This window comes from Cydia fagiglandana, chromosome 5 (assembly GCF_963556715.1).
Source record: "Cydia fagiglandana chromosome 5, ilCydFagi1.1, whole genome shotgun sequence".
Classification (NCBI taxonomy): Eukaryota; Metazoa; Arthropoda; class Insecta; order Lepidoptera; family Tortricidae; genus Cydia; species Cydia fagiglandana.
Window position 1 is genome coordinate 20,513,778 of NC_085936.1, and position 20,321 is coordinate 20,534,098.

General features: G+C 37.6%; 1 protein-coding gene across 1 annotated transcript in view; it reads right to left on the reverse strand.

The window, feature by feature from the left end:
• Nucleotides 1–18,909, reverse strand: part of LOC134664759 (uncharacterized) — a 31,485-nt gene extending 12,576 nt beyond the window's left edge. The window contains exons 1-28 of the mRNA XM_063521503.1: nucleotides 18,777–18,909; nucleotides 16,441–16,997; nucleotides 16,195–16,362; nucleotides 15,326–15,643; nucleotides 14,648–14,831; nucleotides 14,074–14,318; nucleotides 13,594–13,786; nucleotides 13,010–13,199; nucleotides 12,786–12,886; nucleotides 12,473–12,649; nucleotides 11,795–11,982; nucleotides 8,877–9,044; nucleotides 8,260–8,406; nucleotides 8,101–8,170; nucleotides 7,430–7,744; nucleotides 5,597–6,150; nucleotides 5,344–5,511; nucleotides 4,871–5,188; nucleotides 4,587–4,770; nucleotides 4,055–4,296; nucleotides 3,488–3,680; nucleotides 2,997–3,186; nucleotides 2,516–2,616; nucleotides 2,216–2,392; nucleotides 1,712–1,896; nucleotides 1,381–1,548; nucleotides 964–1,110; nucleotides 807–876 (exon numbers count right to left, since the gene is read on the reverse strand). Of these exons, the coding sequence (XP_063377573.1) occupies nucleotides 807–876; nucleotides 964–1,110; nucleotides 1,381–1,548; nucleotides 1,712–1,896; nucleotides 2,216–2,392; nucleotides 2,516–2,616; nucleotides 2,997–3,186; nucleotides 3,488–3,680; nucleotides 4,055–4,296; nucleotides 4,587–4,770; nucleotides 4,871–5,188; nucleotides 5,344–5,511; nucleotides 5,597–6,150; nucleotides 7,430–7,744; nucleotides 8,101–8,170; nucleotides 8,260–8,406; nucleotides 8,877–9,044; nucleotides 11,795–11,982; nucleotides 12,473–12,649; nucleotides 12,786–12,886; nucleotides 13,010–13,199; nucleotides 13,594–13,786; nucleotides 14,074–14,318; nucleotides 14,648–14,831; nucleotides 15,326–15,643; nucleotides 16,195–16,362; nucleotides 16,441–16,997 (5,718 nt within the window). The 5' untranslated portion in view covers nucleotides 18,777–18,909. The remainder of the gene's footprint in view (nucleotides 1–806; nucleotides 877–963; nucleotides 1,111–1,380; nucleotides 1,549–1,711; nucleotides 1,897–2,215; nucleotides 2,393–2,515; nucleotides 2,617–2,996; nucleotides 3,187–3,487; nucleotides 3,681–4,054; nucleotides 4,297–4,586; nucleotides 4,771–4,870; nucleotides 5,189–5,343; nucleotides 5,512–5,596; nucleotides 6,151–7,429; nucleotides 7,745–8,100; nucleotides 8,171–8,259; nucleotides 8,407–8,876; nucleotides 9,045–11,794; nucleotides 11,983–12,472; nucleotides 12,650–12,785; nucleotides 12,887–13,009; nucleotides 13,200–13,593; nucleotides 13,787–14,073; nucleotides 14,319–14,647; nucleotides 14,832–15,325; nucleotides 15,644–16,194; nucleotides 16,363–16,440; nucleotides 16,998–18,776) is intronic.
• Nucleotides 18,910–20,321: the final 1,412 nt, after the last annotated feature.

Here is a 20,321-nt window from a genome sequence, read left to right on the forward strand (position 1 = left end):
GGTGATTTAAGTTCCTATAAGTAGGTATCATTGTTTATGTTTAGGTATAGCTTATTACGAAGCTTTAACCTGACTTTTATAATTTTGATTGAAATATATATTACTAAGTAAAAGAAGCTGATAATCACCATAAAATGACTAAGAATTGATCGTGTGTATTTTTAAATGAAATTGTATATTATGTGATAAATAAATCAAATCATATCTATCATATGATGACATTGATGTCTTGTTGATGACCCTCATGCGTGTCACCAGAATCATACGAGAAATCATAAAATACGCAATTACAGCTTGCTGGAGATTCTAAGAAGAAAATAGCATGTTTATGTCCTAGGATATGAACCTGCTATTTTCTTGACTTTAGTTCACTGATTAAATTGACAATAAAGAGACTATTGATGTAAAACAAAATGCGTTCTACAAAAAAGCTGTGCGATAAAATATCAAAAATAACCTGAGATCCAGAAACAAGATCTTGTTTAAATTAACGCTAAATCGTTATCATAGCTAACACCGCAAAAACAAAAATTATGCTAATATGCTTCACTGGCAAATAATAAGCCAAAAAGCATAAGGATCTTTAAATTATACCTCTGACACTATCTACTCACTACGCAACATGGAATAAGACACGATAGGTATCAAAATTTCCCACGCCGATTATACGCCGGTCAAATTTATCGGCGGCGGCGGCGTGGAAAAATCGTCGGCGGCGGCGGCGCGGCGGCGCGGCGCACATGTCTAATATGTACATTACCCTAGTTTAATTAAAAGAATGGCTTAGTCAAAATAAAAGTACCAACCGCAACAATTTCAGCTTCAGATCTCAATCTACTTGACACGTAAGACAAAGGTGTAGCAATATCGGCGAATCTGAAAAAAAAGTTACATATTAAAATGACATATCGTTACAAAAATCACTTGAAACAAATGAAAACGAAAATAATGAAATGTATTTACGCATTGGCGACTAAATCGTAGTTGTTTTGGATGAAGGTGAACAATATTTGTGTATTGGCTTCGTTTCCGGTAGCAGCGGAGTTCAATGCGGTGGTGTAGTCTTGACGGCGAATCATATGGTTATCAGTGAAGATATCAGTAAGGAACCTGAAAAAAAAACAATTATTGCAAACTTTCTCCTTATTGAAAGTGGTGGAATAAAAACTTAAACCAGAATATTTGATTTGATAGTATAATTTGTTCCTAAAGCTGATGCTGAATATTATCATAACTACCAATAGTACCAATATAATTAATGGCGCAAATGTAAGATGCTAAAAATCGTGAGTAAACAATGAACTTTTTAAAGTTTGTGAATTTTCTAACAACTTATATATAAACGATACAACTGGTACAAGGGAAAAACAAAATACTCACTGGTTAAGAGAATCAGCGGAAGTAGTGCAGCCAAGAGTTTGTATAATGAGGATTTTCTCAGTGTACACGTTGTGCTGGATAAAGCGGTTGCGCAAGAAGTTAAAATGTTCCGCGGTGCCTTCACGAAGAGCGTTACAATATACATAATCTCGATTATCGGGATACACTCTGTAAATATAAGGAAATGTTATTCACAATGTAACATTAAACTAAAAACATATAACATTTTGTGAAAAATACCTGATGACTGAAAATTTTACCAAGGTGTTTAAAATTAGAACCTTATATTTATTGTTCTATTATAGATACTTTAGACAGACTCAAGACTTACTCAACACCAGACATTAATGCGTTGAACTGTACAATCGCAGCAGCACGGCAGCCATCTCTGTTGATCTGGCACATGATAGGAGCCAGTTGCCAGCGAAGGTAGGATCTCATAAAGTCTTCGTTGTCTGAAGTTGGGTAGTAGGTAAGGTCTGTCATGACTGTAGTGGCCCATTGAGCGATCAGAGCCTGTAGACAAGATTGAATTTAAGACAAATCCTGCAGCCAATAGACTGAGACAATCTACATCGTCGTCATAAACGTATGCACCCTATAATGCCCAATTTTCACCAAAAAAAGGATAATGAGTGGAAACGAAGGCAACGGATTGAGTAGACCGGAGTAAAATGGTGGTTGACACTTCCACCACGAGAGAGTTTCAGTTTTTACCCTCCACTGCCAGCAGACTTTGCGGAGCAAACTAGATCGAGATAGGAAATGAGAGTCCGCTCAAAACTATGGTGCGAAGAATAAAAAGGTCAGTTCCTTATGTAAAAAAGATAATTACCTCAAGTGGTTCCAGGTACATGGTGCCAGTCAACCTGTTCCTGAGCCATGTAAAGCCAGTCATGGCAGCCACCCAAGGAGCGTAGTCGGTCTCGAACTCCAAGAATGAGAGGATATTTAGAGCCTTGGTGTAGCTCATGATGCCAGAACGTGCGTATTGGAAGACATCGCTGACGATCTGTGGAAAATAAAAGCATAAAATATCTTTGTTATCGTCACGTTTTGTCAATTTACCCTTTAATATCAGGAGGCCATACGATTTGATTGTTATTTTTGTTAAGAAAATAGCCCTTTTGAGTACCTGAGCCTTGTTGTATTGGTGAATCTGTGTTCTTGCCTCTCCTCTTAAGGCAATAGTAATAAGATCCCAAGTGTAGTCATCATAATTTACGCGGTAGAAACCTGAAATTAAATTACGATGCTAAGAAAAGCATTTGCTTTATACTTACCTAAATATAAATTACTAAATATATCTCTGTTTTTGTAAATGGTACCCAAAGGCTTCAATAATAATATATTATGAACTGGATGATTCGTTAACTGTTATTACCTTTTGGAGCCTATCAAGTTCTACTAGTAAGTAAATATATTTAAGTTTATGCAAGTTTCACTCTTTTGTGCTGTCACTGGTAATGTGTTCAGTTTCTGCCTTCATTACAAGGAATTTTCTTGCAGATCCTATAAAGTTTTCAAGGCTATAAGCTTGAAAACTTTCATAGGTCCGTTTTGAGTTTCCCTAGATGCAACCATATCAACATATTAATAAATATTTTTATACATACCAGTCTGTTGTTTGTTGAACAGCACCCACGCGTCAGCGACGGAGCCGCGGTTGATGACAGTGACCGTCTTGCGGATAATGTGCGTGGGCTTGGTGTTACTGAAATCAGGATCGCTGGCGCTGGAGAAACTGATCGGGATTATCCACTGTGAGTTAATGTCGGAATAGCCGGTGTTGAGGTCGAATCGGCGCTAAAAACAAAGGTAGCAATAATGTATAGAATACACTATTTTTCTAACGTGTCAAATACTAACAGACACGTCAAATACCGCTTGAGGATTATTTAATACCTGTCAGCCGCAAGTCCTTTGATGCCTATGCTTTTACAGATTTATGAAATAAAAAGAGACATTCACACAAATTAAATCATCATAGAGCTTTAAAATGGTGTTGGGTGACGGCCCATAGAGAAAATTTAATTAGATTCGCAAGAATTCGAAACATGCAAATTATGTAATGAAGCTAATGATGACGGAATGAATGAATTCTTACCTGATGAATAGTCATGTCACCAGTTTGATGGTCAACCTGCACGTAAAGTATTGGGTGTCCGGCTTGGTAGGTAAAAGAACGGTAATATTCAATCAAAGAAAATTCGGGTCCGTACTCTGCAAGGGCACCAGTTGCTTGGGCAGTCTCTTCCAAAGCAGTGAAGAGGTCCATCGGGACAGCAGTGTTAAATTGCCTGTCGGGAGAAACACAGTACTTAACAGTGCAACGAGATCATAAATTAAAATCATAAATAAAATCAAAAATGTTTATGTCTGTTATCGCAATTTAGGGTTCATGCTAAATTGGAAATTCTATAGCGTAAGTATTAAACAACCACTAGGACCCTAATTAAATGCACGTGGTCGAATGCTGATAGCGACCCTGCGGCACCCCATCTAAAGCGAAGTTGGCACTCGTTGGTGGTTTTAGACGGTAGTCCTCCACTGGTTAGTCCGTCATCCCCCCTGGTTCCCCCGGACCAGGTGGCACGCGTAAACGCATTTCCCCAACGTAAAAAAAGGACCCTAATTAAATGGCGCAACAATCGCAGATCGTGATGGTACTTACCTATTAATCAGGTAATTCCTCAGACCGGCTCTATGAACATCATGGCCAAGGAGATGCTCAGTCATCCTGATAACTGCGGCGCCCTTGTTGTACGACAGAGTTGAGAACATGGTTCTGATCTGCACCGGATCGCCGATGCCAGTTTCGGACAAACGGTGAGCGCTCGCCACAGAGTCACTGAGCAACGCGGTGTGGACTTGCTCTGTTATAAATCTGGTTTCCAAGCCCATGTAATCTTCGACCTGGAAATATGCAGGTTTATATAGGCAGTATCGCAGCTTTAAAATATTTGTCCAGATATCTCGAACGTCACGCTAGGTTGTTGTTGTTGACCATTTCCAACTAATCTTTTGGCGTCGTTCAGATCGTTAAGACATGTATTAATTTAATACTCGTTAGTAAAATTTATTATTTAAACTCCCTGACTATGGGTGTCAGTCTGTCAGTTGCTCTCGCAATAGAGATATCCAGGACATGACACTGACACCTTTAGAAAGCTCACGGTGCTCAAAATTCCAAAAATCGGACTTACCCAGTCAGTAAGAAAATATTGGTAGTATCTGGCAAAGCCCTCTTTCAGCCAAAAATCACCCCACCAGTTGCAAGTGACCAAATTGCCGAACCACATGTGAGCGATTTCATGAGATAAGATGTAGGCAATAAGCTGCTTGTAATTGCTGGTGGTGTGTGCAGGATCGTACATGAGGTAGGCCTCCCTGGGAAATAATATTTTTATAATCCCGATCTAAGATTACAACCTCCTCTCGTCGTAAAAATAAGCGTGGAAATACGACATGAAAATTATATTCGCCTTACCTGTAAACAAGGAGCCCCCAGTTCTCCATAGCACCAGCGGAGAAGTCAGGAATAGCAGCCTGGGTCATCTTCATATTTTCATTCATGGTGTAGAAGTTATAGTTAGTGTGATTATTCATCTCAGCCAACAACGCCTGACCCACTTCTAACGCGTACTGTCCCTGGTTGGTGGAAAGAGCGTTTGGACGGGCAATAACTTCATATATTAGTTCGTTGTTGTCATTGGTAACAGTTAGACTGTCATATTCAGCGACAATCATGGCCAAAAGATAGGTAGACATTATAGGTGTTCTGTGGTAGATGTCGTCTTGGAAGCCGCTGTAAGATTTCATAATGAAAATAATAAATGAGAAACCAGCGGATACAATAAAGCTCTCATGATATTATTTTTGATAGTTGATGAATCACAGATGACAAGTCACCTTCCACAGATCAAACTATCATTTGTTTACAGTACAGAAAAAAACACTTACGGAGTTCCAGTGACATCAACGGTTGAAGCACGACGCATTAACGACCAGCTACCGTATGAGGTTGGCCGTCGGATAGTAATGTCGAATGTAGCCTTCAAGTTGGGCTCATCGTAACAAGGGAATGCTCTGCGAGCTGCCGTCGCTTGGAAATGTGTACTTGCCATCCAGCTGAAACAAAAATAGTAAATCATCATTACATGACATTAATTAAGAAGCAAGATTTACCGTATTACAGAAAAAGTGGCAGTCTTACCTAACTTCATCGTTATAGTTGTTTCTAAACCAACTCTTGTAAATACCTGTCATGTCTTCACGCATGTCAGCCCTAAATGTGATGGTCAAAGTGTAAGTGACAGGATTTGTGGCATCATAAGCAAGAGTACCGGTGCTGAGGTTGATCTTAAGGAAATGGAAGGCAGGTTCCTCCTCAAACGTAACAGGAACAGACGTAGTGCCTTGTACTAGAATTACAAAGCCAATATTTAGATCATCGGAGTGGATAACGATCTGGTTAACTCCGGCTTCAGTTGCCTGTAATTGAATGTCAACTATGCCACTGAAAGATTGTGGATCAGACGTGAAGTCCATGATCCAAAGAAGATTGTAATGGGTAGGCCTAGTGGTGGTTGGAAGTCTGTACGCCGCCGCTGCTTCGTCGTCAAATGTGACTACACCATAATTTTCAAAGATTTCTCCTTGTAGTTGCTCGTCTCCAAAGATTGTGTTTCTTGACTTCGGAGGTTCTTGCGGAAATCCGTTGGCGCAATAACACGCCACAGCAAGGATTAGGAGTTTTATGGCCACCAACTAAACATACAATTACAATAATCAACAATGAGTTCGTAACTAAGCCACAAAATTTATAGTTCAAACAGCAACAATCTTAATTGTCCATCAGTGAACCTTATTACAAAAGGCATAAGCTCCACCGATGGATAGTTCAGAATGTGAGCAATGGTACGTGGGTACATTCAAAAATTCGTTGAGACTACTCATACACTAGTGTAGAACTTAAGTATGCGAATAGTCCAACGCAGATACTTCTTATTGCTGATCATTTTTAATTTAAAAGAGTAGGTACATGCTTATTTTTTATTTTCATTAATTAATAACACAAAACTTACCATTTTTCCGCCGAGCTGTCATGAAACTGATTAGGACTAACGAATGGCATTATCAAGGATAATGCTGATAATTTTATAATCTCGTATACGATTTATATAGGTAATGAGATTAACATTTATATGATAAGGATTAAACAAAATCCATATCGATATATTTATTTTATTTTAACTTCTTCACTCACTGGTTAGTTAAAAAAAAATAGGAAACTTTGAAAAGTAATAAAGAAAGTCCTAAAAACTCAGAATTATTGATTTTAATCAAAGATACGTTCTCTCATAATACTTGTTTTTGCAATCATATGGATTTAAAAATGTATCTATTGTATTGAAGCTGTCTGAAACACTAAATCACTGTATCCATCAATACACTAAACATACTCGTAACATACCTACATAAAATATTCTATTGTTCTCGATAGTAATTCGATAGGGAGGTATGTTATGTAACCCTCATGGGCTCAATAAAAAAATGTGGTACATTTTTTTTTTCAGTTACGCCAGACACACTAGCCATACTTATTTGTGACGTTCCATATGTGAAAGTACCCTATGGCGGTTGGCGCTTACACTTAACAATTCTTTAATATTGCGGTGCTACGCCACGTAAGCGCCGATCGCCATAAGGTATGATGACAGACCTATAAAATTAAATATTATAATGATGACGGAGACTTCAAATAGCTTCACAGATTTAGGAGATTTGAGAGTTTCTATGAAGGAAGAGTGTGATTTTTGTGAGTTGTGTGATTTGAACCGAAAGTACAACAATAAAGTTATAACTACTTTAGTTATTTAAGTAAAAGTTTTATTCAATAAATTAAATAATATTTACAATCTTTACAATCTTAATTATAAGGCACAAGACATAAGTCAGGTAACGCCTGACGTACCTAATTTAATGCTTACAGATGATTCTGAATGACACAATCTTATTTGCAAGTTTTTAAGCTGGGATTTCATTATACAAGATAATGGAATACGGCAGCCATGGCAAGCACGGTCATGGATAAGACTGAGGTGACAGCAGAGTCCCCTAGGTCTGGTGTTTCAGGCTGGATGAGCTCAGGCATAGGTTCAAGCTCCGGTGTGGGTGCTTCCGTGGGCGGCGGCTGGGTGGTGGTGACCACAGGCTGGTAGCCGGCGTTGAGGAAGTTGTTGACGTCGTTAACAATTCCGGCGGTCCATTGGATGGACTGTCTGGCGGACTCCGCGCCGTTCATAACTGCCTGGTACGATGTGCCCAGGAGAGCCTGGTTTTCGGTCGCCCATTGTTGGAACTAGTGAAAGAAATATTGACCGTTAGGATTTCAAAAAATAACATTAGCGCTAATCGTGTTCGAAGATTTTTGAACGACTTTTTAACTGTGTTTCAGTTTCTAAGTTGAGTAATGACATGTAATAGATTTTTTCCGTATTTTGTAACATCAAAGTTGACAAAAATCTTAAGGGAACCTTAATAAGGAATACCTATATAAAAATGTAATCATAAATTTGTGTTGTTTATGATTTAAATTGATAAGAATATCTAACTCCAAAATACCATGAGATACTACATTTTCGGATAAGAGTTAGATACTTTAGTCAACATTACAAAATCTCACAGTATTCACACTATTACACTAAGAATACCAACCGCGTCAATTTCAGCTTCAGTTCTCAGCCTACTGGACACGTACGACAATGGAGTAGCAATATTGGGGAACCTGAAAATATAATGGTACATTTTAATGCAAAGACATATACAATACAAGTAACATGAAACAAATAAAAAAGAAGACGAAAGAAAACTTACGCCTGGAGGACTAATGTGTAGTTGTTTTGAATAAAGTTGAAGAAAATCTGTGTGTTCTCCTCATTGCCGGCAACGGCGGAGTTCAGAGCGGTACCGTAGTCCTGACGACGGATTAGTTGGTTATCGGTGAAGATATCGGTCAGGTACCTAGAAAGACAAATCATATAGTTCCTCCTTGATAAAGAATCAGACGAATTTACATTTCAATTTCAGTCAACGTAATATGGATGGCTTTATCCATCTTTATCCACGCGATAAAATAACTGTCACTTTTTAACACCGTGGGATAGAAGATAGTTTTATCACGCTGTCACGTAGACAAGAACGACCATCATATCCGTACAGGTATAGGCCCTAATTTAAATACGATATTTTCTGTCAACTACACGACTCTTTTCATACATTATGTATGGGTCACGGACTCACGGCAATTAGACCGCGGACATATTTTTTTTTCAGAATGACCCTTTGGCATGCTATAGTACCTTTACAATTTATTTTATACTATGAAAAGTCCCTTTGTTAATTACCTGGAGCAACGATAGACCAAGCTTTTTTTTAATGAACAAGATTTTTTTAAATAAAGTTAATTAGTACAAATAGAAAAATGTACTTACACGTTGAGAGAATCAGCGGATCGAGTACAACCAAGAGTTTGAAGAAGGAGGATCTTCTCAGTGTAAACGTTGTGCGTGACAAAGCGCGTGCGCAGAACGTAGAAGTCTTCATCAGTGCCTTCGCGAAGAGCGTTGCAGTAGACGTATGCGCGATTGTCGGGGTAAACCCTGTAAACAAGGAAATATGATATAAATAAGACAGTCAGTAAACATTAAAATATACAATTTTTACCTAGGATAAAGAACCTAACAAAACAGAAAAAAAATTAATGCTCATCGAAGCATTGTCTGGAGAAATTTGTTGTGCTATTTAGATCACTGCAAAGAACCAATTTTAATGAGCAGAAGCTCTAATAGCAGAAGCAACGCAATCATGACAGATACTATAATGTAGCCTTATCCAGTTGGTCCATATAATTATATCTGTAAGGAAGCTGGTAAATGTAAATCACGCGATTGTCAAGTCAACATTGTCTCGGATAAACAACAGACCATGTCAAACAACGATGTTGCCTCGGCATTCGAAGATTATTTTTCTAAAATAGCTATTAATACCACGAAATGTCTACATTCATCTTCGTCTCGAGCTCATTCCTTACTTTGTGCTAATGTTAAGAAATGTAATATTAACTTTGAGTTTAGTCTAGTAGATTCAGCAATTATTGTTAAAACATTCAAGTCACTCAATTTAAAGACAACGGAAGACTTATGGGGAACATCCGTTAGAGTCATTAGTCATGTCTTGGACGTAATAGCGCCTTACTTAGCCGTAATTTATAATATTTCAATTTCACAAGGAGTCTTTCCAGATCTTATGAAATATAGCAAAGTCATACCTCTTTTTAAATCGGGTGATTCGAGTGATATGGCTAATTACCGTCCAATATCAATACTTCCTGTACTAAGTAAAGTTTTTGAAAAGTTAATGTTAAATGATCTACTGGGTCACTTCAACAGACATACTTTACTCACAAGCAATCAGTTTGGTTTCACAAAGGGCCGTTCCACGACCGATGCTGCTTCGGTACTTATTAAACATATTTATGATATTTGGGAAAATTCTTGTGATGCAATTGGCATATTTTGTGATCTTTCTAAAGCATTTGATTGTGTGGATCATGGAACGCTCATTTTGAAATTAGAACACTATGGTCTGTCAGTAAATGCCCTAAACTTTATGTCTTCTTACCTTAGCAACAGAACACAAACAGTTGTTGTAAACAAAACCCGGTCTAGCGGTACTGTAGTCCAATTAGGAGTGCCACAAGGTTCTATTTTGGGTCCATTCCTGTTTTTGGTTTATATAAATGATTTGCCATGTGTAGTAGAAAATCTTTGTGAAATTGTTCTTTTTGCTGATGACACATCATTACTTTTTAAGGTTGATCGTAAATCTACCGATTACAGTGTAATTAACAGCACACTCGTTAATGTACTAAACTGGTTTACTATGAACAATTTGCTTCTTAATGCTAAGAAAACTAAATGCATTCGATTTTCTTTGCCGAATGTTAAACCAGTCGACACTAAGATACTTTTGAATAATGAATGCTTAGAGATGGTAGATAAAGCACTGTTTCTTGGTTTAACATTGGACAAAAATCTACAATGGAGTCCTCATATAAGAACACTAGCAAACAAATTAAGTTCGGCCGCTTACGCTGTGAGGAGAATTAGACAATTGACTAATGTTGAGACAGCTCGCCTTGTTTATTATAGTTATTTTCATAGTGTAATGTCATATGGTATTCTGGTTTGGGGCAAAGCAGCTGACATACAGACTATATTTGTCTTACAAAAGAGAGCCATTCGTTCTATATATAATTTAAGGGTGCGTGAATCATTAAGAGAACTTTTTAAAGAAATTAATATTTTAACTGTAGCTTCCCAATACATATATGATAGTATTATTTATGTTGTTAAGAATCTAGACTCCTTCACTAAGAATTCTGATGTCCATAACTATAATACTAGAAATAAAAATAAGCTTGCTATCAGAAAGTTTCGTGTTCGTAAAGTACAGAAGTCATTCGTTGGGCAATGCATTCATTTTTATAACAAGTTACCTGAGGATGCTTTAAGATTACCCTTTCCAGCTCTTAAGAATTACTTAAAAAAGTCATTGATGTTGAAGGCTTATTACAGAGTCGAGGACTACTTGACAGACAAACATGCATGGTCCAAACCAGAAACTGTAATAACGACAAGTAGCAATTAAAAACATTGTATTATGTGTAGAGTTAAAGGTGACTCAGCTCAGGTAAGAAAGCACATCAAATTGTATGAAAGCATCTCATAACAATCAGTTAGATTCATATAATATGTATTCTCATTTCTTTTATTGATTTTATTTTCTTTTCCTTTTGTAAGATTTGATTTGTTTTCTGAAAGAGCTACGTATTTGTGATTTCATGTGCATATATGTTTATTTTTTATATCAAATTCTATAAAGTTATGTACTCACTGAGTATAATTGCATGAATTCTATAGTAATTTAAATTGTATTAATTACTCGTAATGCATGTTAATTATAAGATGTAATAATGTTTTGAAAAGATGTGTCCCGCCGAGTTTGTTGCCGGTCCCATATTGGGATACCCTCCTCCAATTGAGGGGGGATTTAAATCTTCTCGGGGCAGAGGTGTACGGTTGGAGCCGGTAAAGGTTTATTTGACGTTCATAAGCGCATTGTAATATGCCTACTTGAATAAACTATTTTTTATCTTTATCTTATCTTTTATCAAAAATTCGGACTGCTTGGATAGTTATTGAATAATTATGTGTCGATCACAGCCATGATCCTCAGATATAAATAAACAATTACACACTTAGAATATGCTATACGTCAACAAAATGGTGACTGTATGAGAGTAAAGAAAAAAGAAGTCTTATTTTAATAGCTAGGGATTAAGACTTACTCAACATTTGAGGTCTTTAAAGCGTTGAACTGTGCGACCGCAGCAGCACGGCAGCCATCCCTGTTGATCTGGCACATGATGGGGGCCAGTTGCCAGCGAAGGTAGGATCTCATGAAGTCTTCGGAGTCTGAACTCGGGTAGTAGGTCAGATCGGCCATGACGGCGGTAGACCATTGAGAGATCAAAGCCTAAACACAAGATAAAACTTTACATATTGAGTGGCGGGTGGTCTGTTCGTAGTCGCTTTCCTCTACAAAACGGAAAAACGTGTAGCTCTATGAAAACGTTGGCAGTGAGAATAATAGAGATCATAATCTCTATTATGATATTACTTTGAATTTGAAATCAGTTTTGGAGTTCAGCGAAGAGAAAAATAACAAAAAGTAACTTTCTGTTCAGATGTGACCCTATGAATCCAATTATAATAACTGTACTGATCTACAAGTATAAGCAGATACTCTTCTGTTCTACTCAAGACAATTTATGTATTTGCATTCATAAATAAGTGGCACTGATGAATGAAGATGAAGTGTTAAAAATTTTCAACATGGAATATCTGTCTCTCTTTGTGTAATTTAAGATAATTCATCATTTTTTAGCCAGTAAATCTTAGGTGCATTTTACGTTGCGTTTTCTGCATTCCAGCCCGATGTACTTTCTGGATATAATGGGATTTACCTCAAGAGGTTCCAAGTAGATGGTGCCAGTAAGCCTGGTCCTGAGCCAGGTGAAGCCAGTCATGGCAGCCACCCAAGGAGCGTAGTCGGTCTCGAACTCCAAGAAGGAGAGGATGTTCAGAGCCTTGGTGTAGCTCATGATGCCAGACCGTGCGTATTGGAAGACATCGTTGACGATCTGTGTAAAAATAATGAAATTAGTATAATTGTATCTAAATAATATTTGTATTTCTACCAACTAGCTCTTCTAATCACCTAATGACAATATATATTACATGAATTTATTATGACGCTTTTTTAGTTGTGTTAATTACCTGCGCCCTGTTGTACTCATGAATCTGAGTCCTTGCCTCTCCTCTTAGTGCAGCAGTAATGAGATCCCAAGTGTAGTCATCATAGTTCACACGGTAGTAACCTGAAATCAATAACGAATTAAGCAAACTGTCCACTAATATAAAGTCTCAGCCTGCCTTAATCAAATCATCTTGCTTCATAATAATAATGTACAGAATGCCAAAGAAATTGTTTGCAAACTTACCAGTCTGTTGTTTGTTAAACAGAACCCACTCGTCGCCGACGGAGCCGCGGTTAATGACAGTGACGGCCTTGCGGATAATGTGCGTGGGCTTGGTGTTGCTGAAGTCAGGATCGCTGGCGCTAGAGAAACTGATCGGGATGATCCATTGCGTGTTGACGTCTAGGTACCCGTTGTTGATATCGAATCGGCGCTGAAAAGCAATAGTAAAGTAAAGTTCTTTAAGTAAAGTAAAGTAAAGTTCTATAGTATCAATATCCTTGTTGAAAAATGTGATACCGGCAAAATACCTCGTGATTGACAAATATTAAGTTAAAAAACAAAGGGGTTTTTTTGTTTTGGTGTCATAACACCTTGTCCAAAACAGAGTGGGGGTTTCGGTTTCGATTAACACATTTGCCAGTTTTGGTGAACCAACATAGAGAATGCAATAATTTTACTAGCATGTCCCTTACTTTAAAATAACTAATGGTTTCTATTTATATGTAATACTTACACTTACTAATTGTATAGCAAATTTATCTTAATACGTGTAATATTTGACACTTAAAATAAGACAATAATAAATAAAACCCGATAGAATATACCTGATGAATGGTCATATCGCCAGTTTGGTGGTTGACTTGCACGTAAAGTATGGGATGTCCAGCTTGATAGATAAAAGATCGGTAATATTCAACCAGAGAGAAGTCGGAACCATACTCGTCAAGGGCACCTGCGGCTCGGCCAACCTCTTCCAAAGCAGTGAACAGATCAATTGGGAAAGCAGTCTCGAATTGCCTGTTAAAAAACAACAAAGTCAGTCAATAAAACAGATATTTAGACCATAGAAAGCATAATCTTAAATTAAAAGAAAATAAGATCGTTGTAAACATTTCATATTTCATGATACAATTCCAAAATTTCGATGTCTACTAAAATAATCATTTTCGAAGATATTTTTTTCTACATGAAGCTATAAAGAAACTAAAACACAAAACAGCGAGTTTGAAAAAATAAATAAGTGCTGGTCTCAATGCATAGTACAGGAAATTACTAAGCCGGACTGCAAGACATTGATTACATACTTATTCCTCAAATAATTCCTCAAGCCGGTTCTGTGAACATCAAAGCCAAGCAGATGTTCAGTCATCCTGATGACTGCAGCTCCCTTGTTGTATGACAGAGTTGAAAACATGCCGCTGACGGACGCCGGGCTTCCGATACCAGGTGTGGCGGACAAGGGGTGAGCGTTGGCAGTGGAGTCGCTGAGCAAAGCGGTGTGCATTTGCTCGATTATGAACCTAGTCTCCAAACCCATGTAATCCTCAACCTGTAAATTGAAAAGATGTTTTGACTAACTCAAATGTCGAAACTTACACATTGCTGGCCCAATATTAAGTACTGAGTTCTATGTTTCATTTTTATCGAACTGAAATTTGAACATTGTCATAATGACATTAAGTCTAATTTCAACAATCTTGAAAATGTAAGTATTAGTATTGGGCCAGCGAGATATAAGAATTGAACCAACGGAATGAGAAAAATCCATGACAAGCACCACCAGTTGGCCTCACAATGAAGCTGGCAAGGCATGCACTCAGACAAGGCAACATTTTAACTTTCAGCGAAAATTACAGAGTTCAATACGTATGAACTTACCCAGTGAGTAAGGAAATATTGGTAGTATCTGGCGAAGCCTTCGTTTAGCCACAAGTCATCCCACCAATCGCAAGTGACCAAGTTCCCGAACCACATGTGAGCAATCTCGTGAGACAAAATGTAAGCGATCAGCTGCTTGTAGTTGTTGGTGGTGTGAGCGGGGTCGTACATGAGGTAGGCTTCCCTGTAAAGTTATAAATTTCATAACAGGGTACCAAAATAAGTAATGATTACGCTTAGTTGGATATAATAGTAGAGTTAGACCAAGAAGTCTGCAGCGAATTTGATAGCTCACGCAGTGCATGTGTTATTTTTACTTTATAATACAAGGTAACAAACTTCTATGAAATTATGACGTAAAAATAACATTTGCACTGTTTGGGCTATCAAAATCGCTGCAGACTTTTCTTGGTCTAACTCTAACAAAGATTAGCGAAGTAAAATAAACTCCGTAGGTCGTAATACGGCAGCTCGTCTAGATAGCCGACACGCGTCGTATCGTGCCTATGTGCCGTGCATGCATCATGGCCTTTTACTGGCGATGCACATCCATAATATAGTATAATCTTCAGACCGACTTATTGACCACTCATTATTTTTCTGTAACACTCTCTCGATGGACTGTCAATGAATGTGTTGCTAAGTCATAACCTAATAATGACACCTTATTTCCCTTACCTATATGTTAGCAAACCCCAGTTCTCCATAGCACCAGCGGAGAAGTCAGGAATCGCAGCCTGAGTCATTTTAATATGATCAGCCACACTGTAGAAGTCATAGTCTGTGTGGTTATTCATCTCAGCCAAAAGCTCCTGACCCACATCCAAAGCGTACTGTCCCTGGCCGGCGGAAAGAGCGCCGGGACGGGCAATGACTTCATAGATGAGTTCGCCGTTGTCATTGGTAACCTCTAAAGTGCCATATTCAGCAACGATTAAAGCCAAGAGGTAAGTTGACATGACAGGAGTTCTGTGATAAATGTCATCCTGGTAGCCACTGTAAGTAAAATTAAATATAAAATATATAATTAAAGTTTCAATAAAAATTGTAATATATTTGTCTTAAGTGAAATTTATATCGATACCAATATGTATTGATACGTTTTTCTTTATTAAAGGGGTCGTTCTATATACAGATGTAGTGCATAATGGTTTTCCTTCGTATTTTCTCGGAAACGTTCGTATTTGTCATGCTAGATCAGTCAATGTCAGTACTGTTCGTACCGAGACTGACTAAAATAGCAAGACACGTTCGTAAGTTTCCGTGAAAATACGATGGAAAATAATTATGCACTACATCTGTACCAAAGATGATAGATTTATGATCCATATGATCAAGATAGTCTATAATCAAATTGGATAAACAAAAGTATACACAATGTCTCAGACTAATACAGAGTTAACATTATGAAACTACACAACGAGACTTAATCGTGTATTTAACTAATCCTAAAAAATAATCAAATAAAAATCTAATCTAATGGTGTTAAATAATCGTGAAAGTTTAAATCAGTGTAATACAGAGTTAGTTACAATTAGAATACTTACGGATTATTGGTAGATTCTACAGTTGAAGCGATACGAGTAGCCGACCAGCTGCTGTACGCGGTTGGGCGCCTGATGGTGACATCGAAAGTAGCTTTGAAGCTGGGCTCGTCGTAGCAAGGGAAAGCCTTGCGGGCCGACGTGGCCTGGAACTGCGTACTCGCCATCCAGCTGAAATATGCAACCAATCGTTTTAGATAATATTTAAGATTTTATAAAACCAATCAAAACAGAAAACAGAAGTTTTACCTGACTTCATCGTTGTAGTTATTCCTAAACCAAGTCCTGTAAATTCCGTACATATCATCACGCATAGGAGCCTCAAATGTGATGGTCAAAGTGTAAATGACAGGATTTGTGGCATCATAGGCGAGAGTTCCAGTGGCTAGGTTGATCCTTAGGAACTGGTAGTCAGGTTCTTCGACGTATGTAACAGGGACGGCAGTAGTGCCTTGAACTAGTGTTACAGTGCCGATAGTTAAATCTTCTGACTGGAGAACGATTTGGTTAACTTCAGTTTGGGTGGCGTATAAGAGAATTTCAACTGTTCCTGCGAAGGTTTGTGGATCAGTGGTGAAGTCCAGGGCCCAAAGGATGTTGTAATGAGTAGGTCTAGTAGTGGTGGGTAGTCTGTACAAAGCCGCTTCTTCGTCGTTAAAGGCAACTGCTACATCATATTTTTCAAAGATTTCTCCTTCTAGTTTTTCATCACCGAAGATCGTTGTTTTCAGCTTTGGTTGTTTTTGTGGAATGGCGTAAGCGCAGTAACACGCCACGGCGAGGACTAGAAGTTTCATAGCCGCCATCTGAAGATCAACAATACCGCTATAAATAACTTAATTCGCTTTTTGTAATTAATGTCTTAACTAGTCTGTCTGTAACTAATGCGTTTCGGAAGGGTGATCTATCGGCAAAGTAAGTACCTAGGTAGTTGATACACACGTTGGTGACACTTTTGGTCATATGGACTTAGGACATCGCCGATCATTCTAGATGACGTTAGTACCTACACATTTTAGCCTACCTGTAGTTTTTATGACCATTATCTTTATTAGTATGATTAAGTGAAAAATTACTAATGATAAGACCGGCTAATCAATAACATTGACGTTAATGCCACAAGTTATTATAATTTTGCCAAACGAATCGATATGATCTAATTGATAACAGTGCAATAAAGTGATTACACAATCAATTATATTTATAGGTGTATACCTATTTGTACACTTTACTAAAAGCTCCTGAAGTTTTACATTTCCTGCAGCAATGCAGCATTGCTGCCCTGTCAGCAATTGTTGGTGCTATTGTTGCAGTAAGTGACAAAATCGGTATTGATGACCGGGTAGTTGTATTTCCTACAGTACTGCAGCCAGCACAATACTGCACAGCACCGCTGCAAGCGAGACTTCATGAGAAGTCTGAATCCAAATATCACCTTATAGAAATAATCTTTAAGATGATTTTACAACACTTTTTGTTTCAAGTACATAACCCAAAGAAAAATTTAGAAGGACAGCTTTTCGATATTATATTTCCATTTTATTCCTCAAAATCGACTATCAAAAGATAGAAAATAACCTAAAATCCGTATCATTAAGCTTTCCGGAAGGTAGATTGATATTTTGGTAATATTACCCGCAAAACGTAAAATCAAAATGCAACCCAATAAAGGTCACTTTCGGATCACGACTGCAGCTAGCAACGTTATTGCTGCAGCGTTGACGAAATGAGTGGCGGATTAAATGTGCTAATTGCAACAGCAAAGCGGCAATGGCAGTAACGCAATTAATTAAATAAATTGACAGTAAAACTGCATAGTTAAGATCAAGTTACGATGTGGTTGATCCTGAAGCTTTCTTGGTACAGTCAATGAGTTTAATTTCAGTACCATTTCGTACCTTGTCACAGTGACAATCAATATGAAAGTCGCTAGGGCCCTCGTGTTATTGTCAGTATGACAAGATACGAAATGGTACTGAAATTAAATTTCTTGACCGTAAATACCTACAGATCATTTCTTCAAAGCCGGCGTGAGCAAACTGAAAGAAACCTATGGTATATTGTGAGTGACCTCTTAAATTAAGTAAGCTTGTAAAGCAGCAAAACTGCATGGACGCATTATGAATGAATGTATGAGTGAAGATCTTGAAACGCATATACTTATAGACACTTATTCGAACTTCACGTCAGCTTTGGTGAATTGGTAACCATCATTGACAACAATTAAGGGCCAGTTGCAACAGATTGATCAATGTCACGCAGCAGAGATCTATAAAAACTTCGCATACAATCAAATATTGCGGGCGCTTTAACGGTGACAGATGGTTTCGTGCAACCGACCCTAATTGACAATTTGTAAGCTTTATTTCAACGAACATCAAAAGAACAGCTGGATCAAAATGGGTAAAAAGAGCACAAAATAAAACAGAATGGCAAAAACTTAAGGAGACTACATCCCAAGGATTGAAAAGGGCTAAAAAAAGAAAAAGAATGCTTCATTAAAGTCATCATCATCATCGTCCAGAGCTGAACATAGGCCTCCCCCTTAAAGTATGTTGAAGTAAAGTTTAATGAAAATGTCATACCTTTCCTCGTAGAGCCGGCACCTTGCAACGTGCCAAGCTAGCGACTGGATTACTTTAATCTCAATTATTAAAATATAGGTAATCATGCCCGATACAATCGGCTTCGATAGTGTATCACCACCATATTTTATCTGCCGTCGGTATAGGTATAATTTGATGTGACGCGCAAACCTAATCACTTATTAAGGGAAGAAATTATCGTTTCGCCAATTACGTTTTCTTTGCAATTCTAATTGTGAAAATAAGGATTGAGAATGCTATGGATTAGCCTTTTTATAAGTGTCTGGTCGGCTAAAGGTTAATCATGGAAGTAAGTACCTATAAATCATAAAATTTTAAATTAAGACACTGATGAGATTGTTTCGATAGCATTTAGCATTAGCGATTCAATCTAGATATAAAAGCAGCCAAGTGCGAGTCAGTGAAGTTCCGTAGCAGCAAGTAACATAATAAAGTTGCGATTGAAAAAAAATGACGTTTTAAAAAAAAACTACTTACTAGATCTCGTTCAAACCAATTTTCGGTGGAAGTTTGTATGGTAATGTACATCATATATTTTTTTTAGTTTTATCATTCTCTTATTTTAGAAGTTACAGGGGGGGGGGGGACACCCAGTTTACCACTTTGGACGTGTCTCTCGCGTAAACTATTCAGTTTAGAAGAAAATGATATTAGAAACCTATATCATTTTTGAAGACCTATCCATAGATATCCCACACGTAAGGGTTTGATAAAAAAAATTTTTTTGAGTTTCGGGTTGAAGTATGGGAACCCCCAAAATTTATTGTTTTTTTTTCTATTTTTGTGTGAAAATCTTAATGCGGTTCACAGAATACATCTACTTACCAAGTTTCAACAGTGTTCTTATAGTTTCGGAAAAAGTGGCTGTGACATACGCACGGACAGACAGACAGACAAATGACGAATCTATAAGAGTTCCGTTTTTTGCCATTTGGCTACGGAACCCTAATAAACGAACACTCATTACAGAAAGTACCTATGAACATGAAAATATCTACTCGTGAAAATCGGCAAAACAAGTTTGTGCGTTGAGCCGCTTTTATTTTATGTTGTCAATTTAGTGGACAGATAAAGTTTTATATTCTGTACAATATAAGCGAAATTGCAGGTAAGTATGTCCAAAAAATGAAGCCAAATATCATCAAGATGTAATAAACAAAAATTAAAAACCGATCGTGATCGTGATCGTGATTTGGGTCAATAAATTTCTTTCCTTAATAATGATCGCGGAGAGACAAAACATTGTATCAAAAGGTAATTATTAAAACCGGGCAAGTGCGAGTCGGACTCGCGCACGAAGGGTTCCGTACCATAATGCAAAAAAAAAAACAAAAAAAAGCAAAAAGAAAACGGTCACCCATCCAAGTACTGACCCCTCCCGACGTTGCTTAACTTTGGTCAAAAATCACGTTTGTTGTATGGGAGCCCCATTTAAATCTTTATTTTATTCTGTTTTTAGTATTTGTTGTTATAGCGGCAACAGAAATACATCATCTGTGAAAATTTCAACTGTCTAGCTATCAC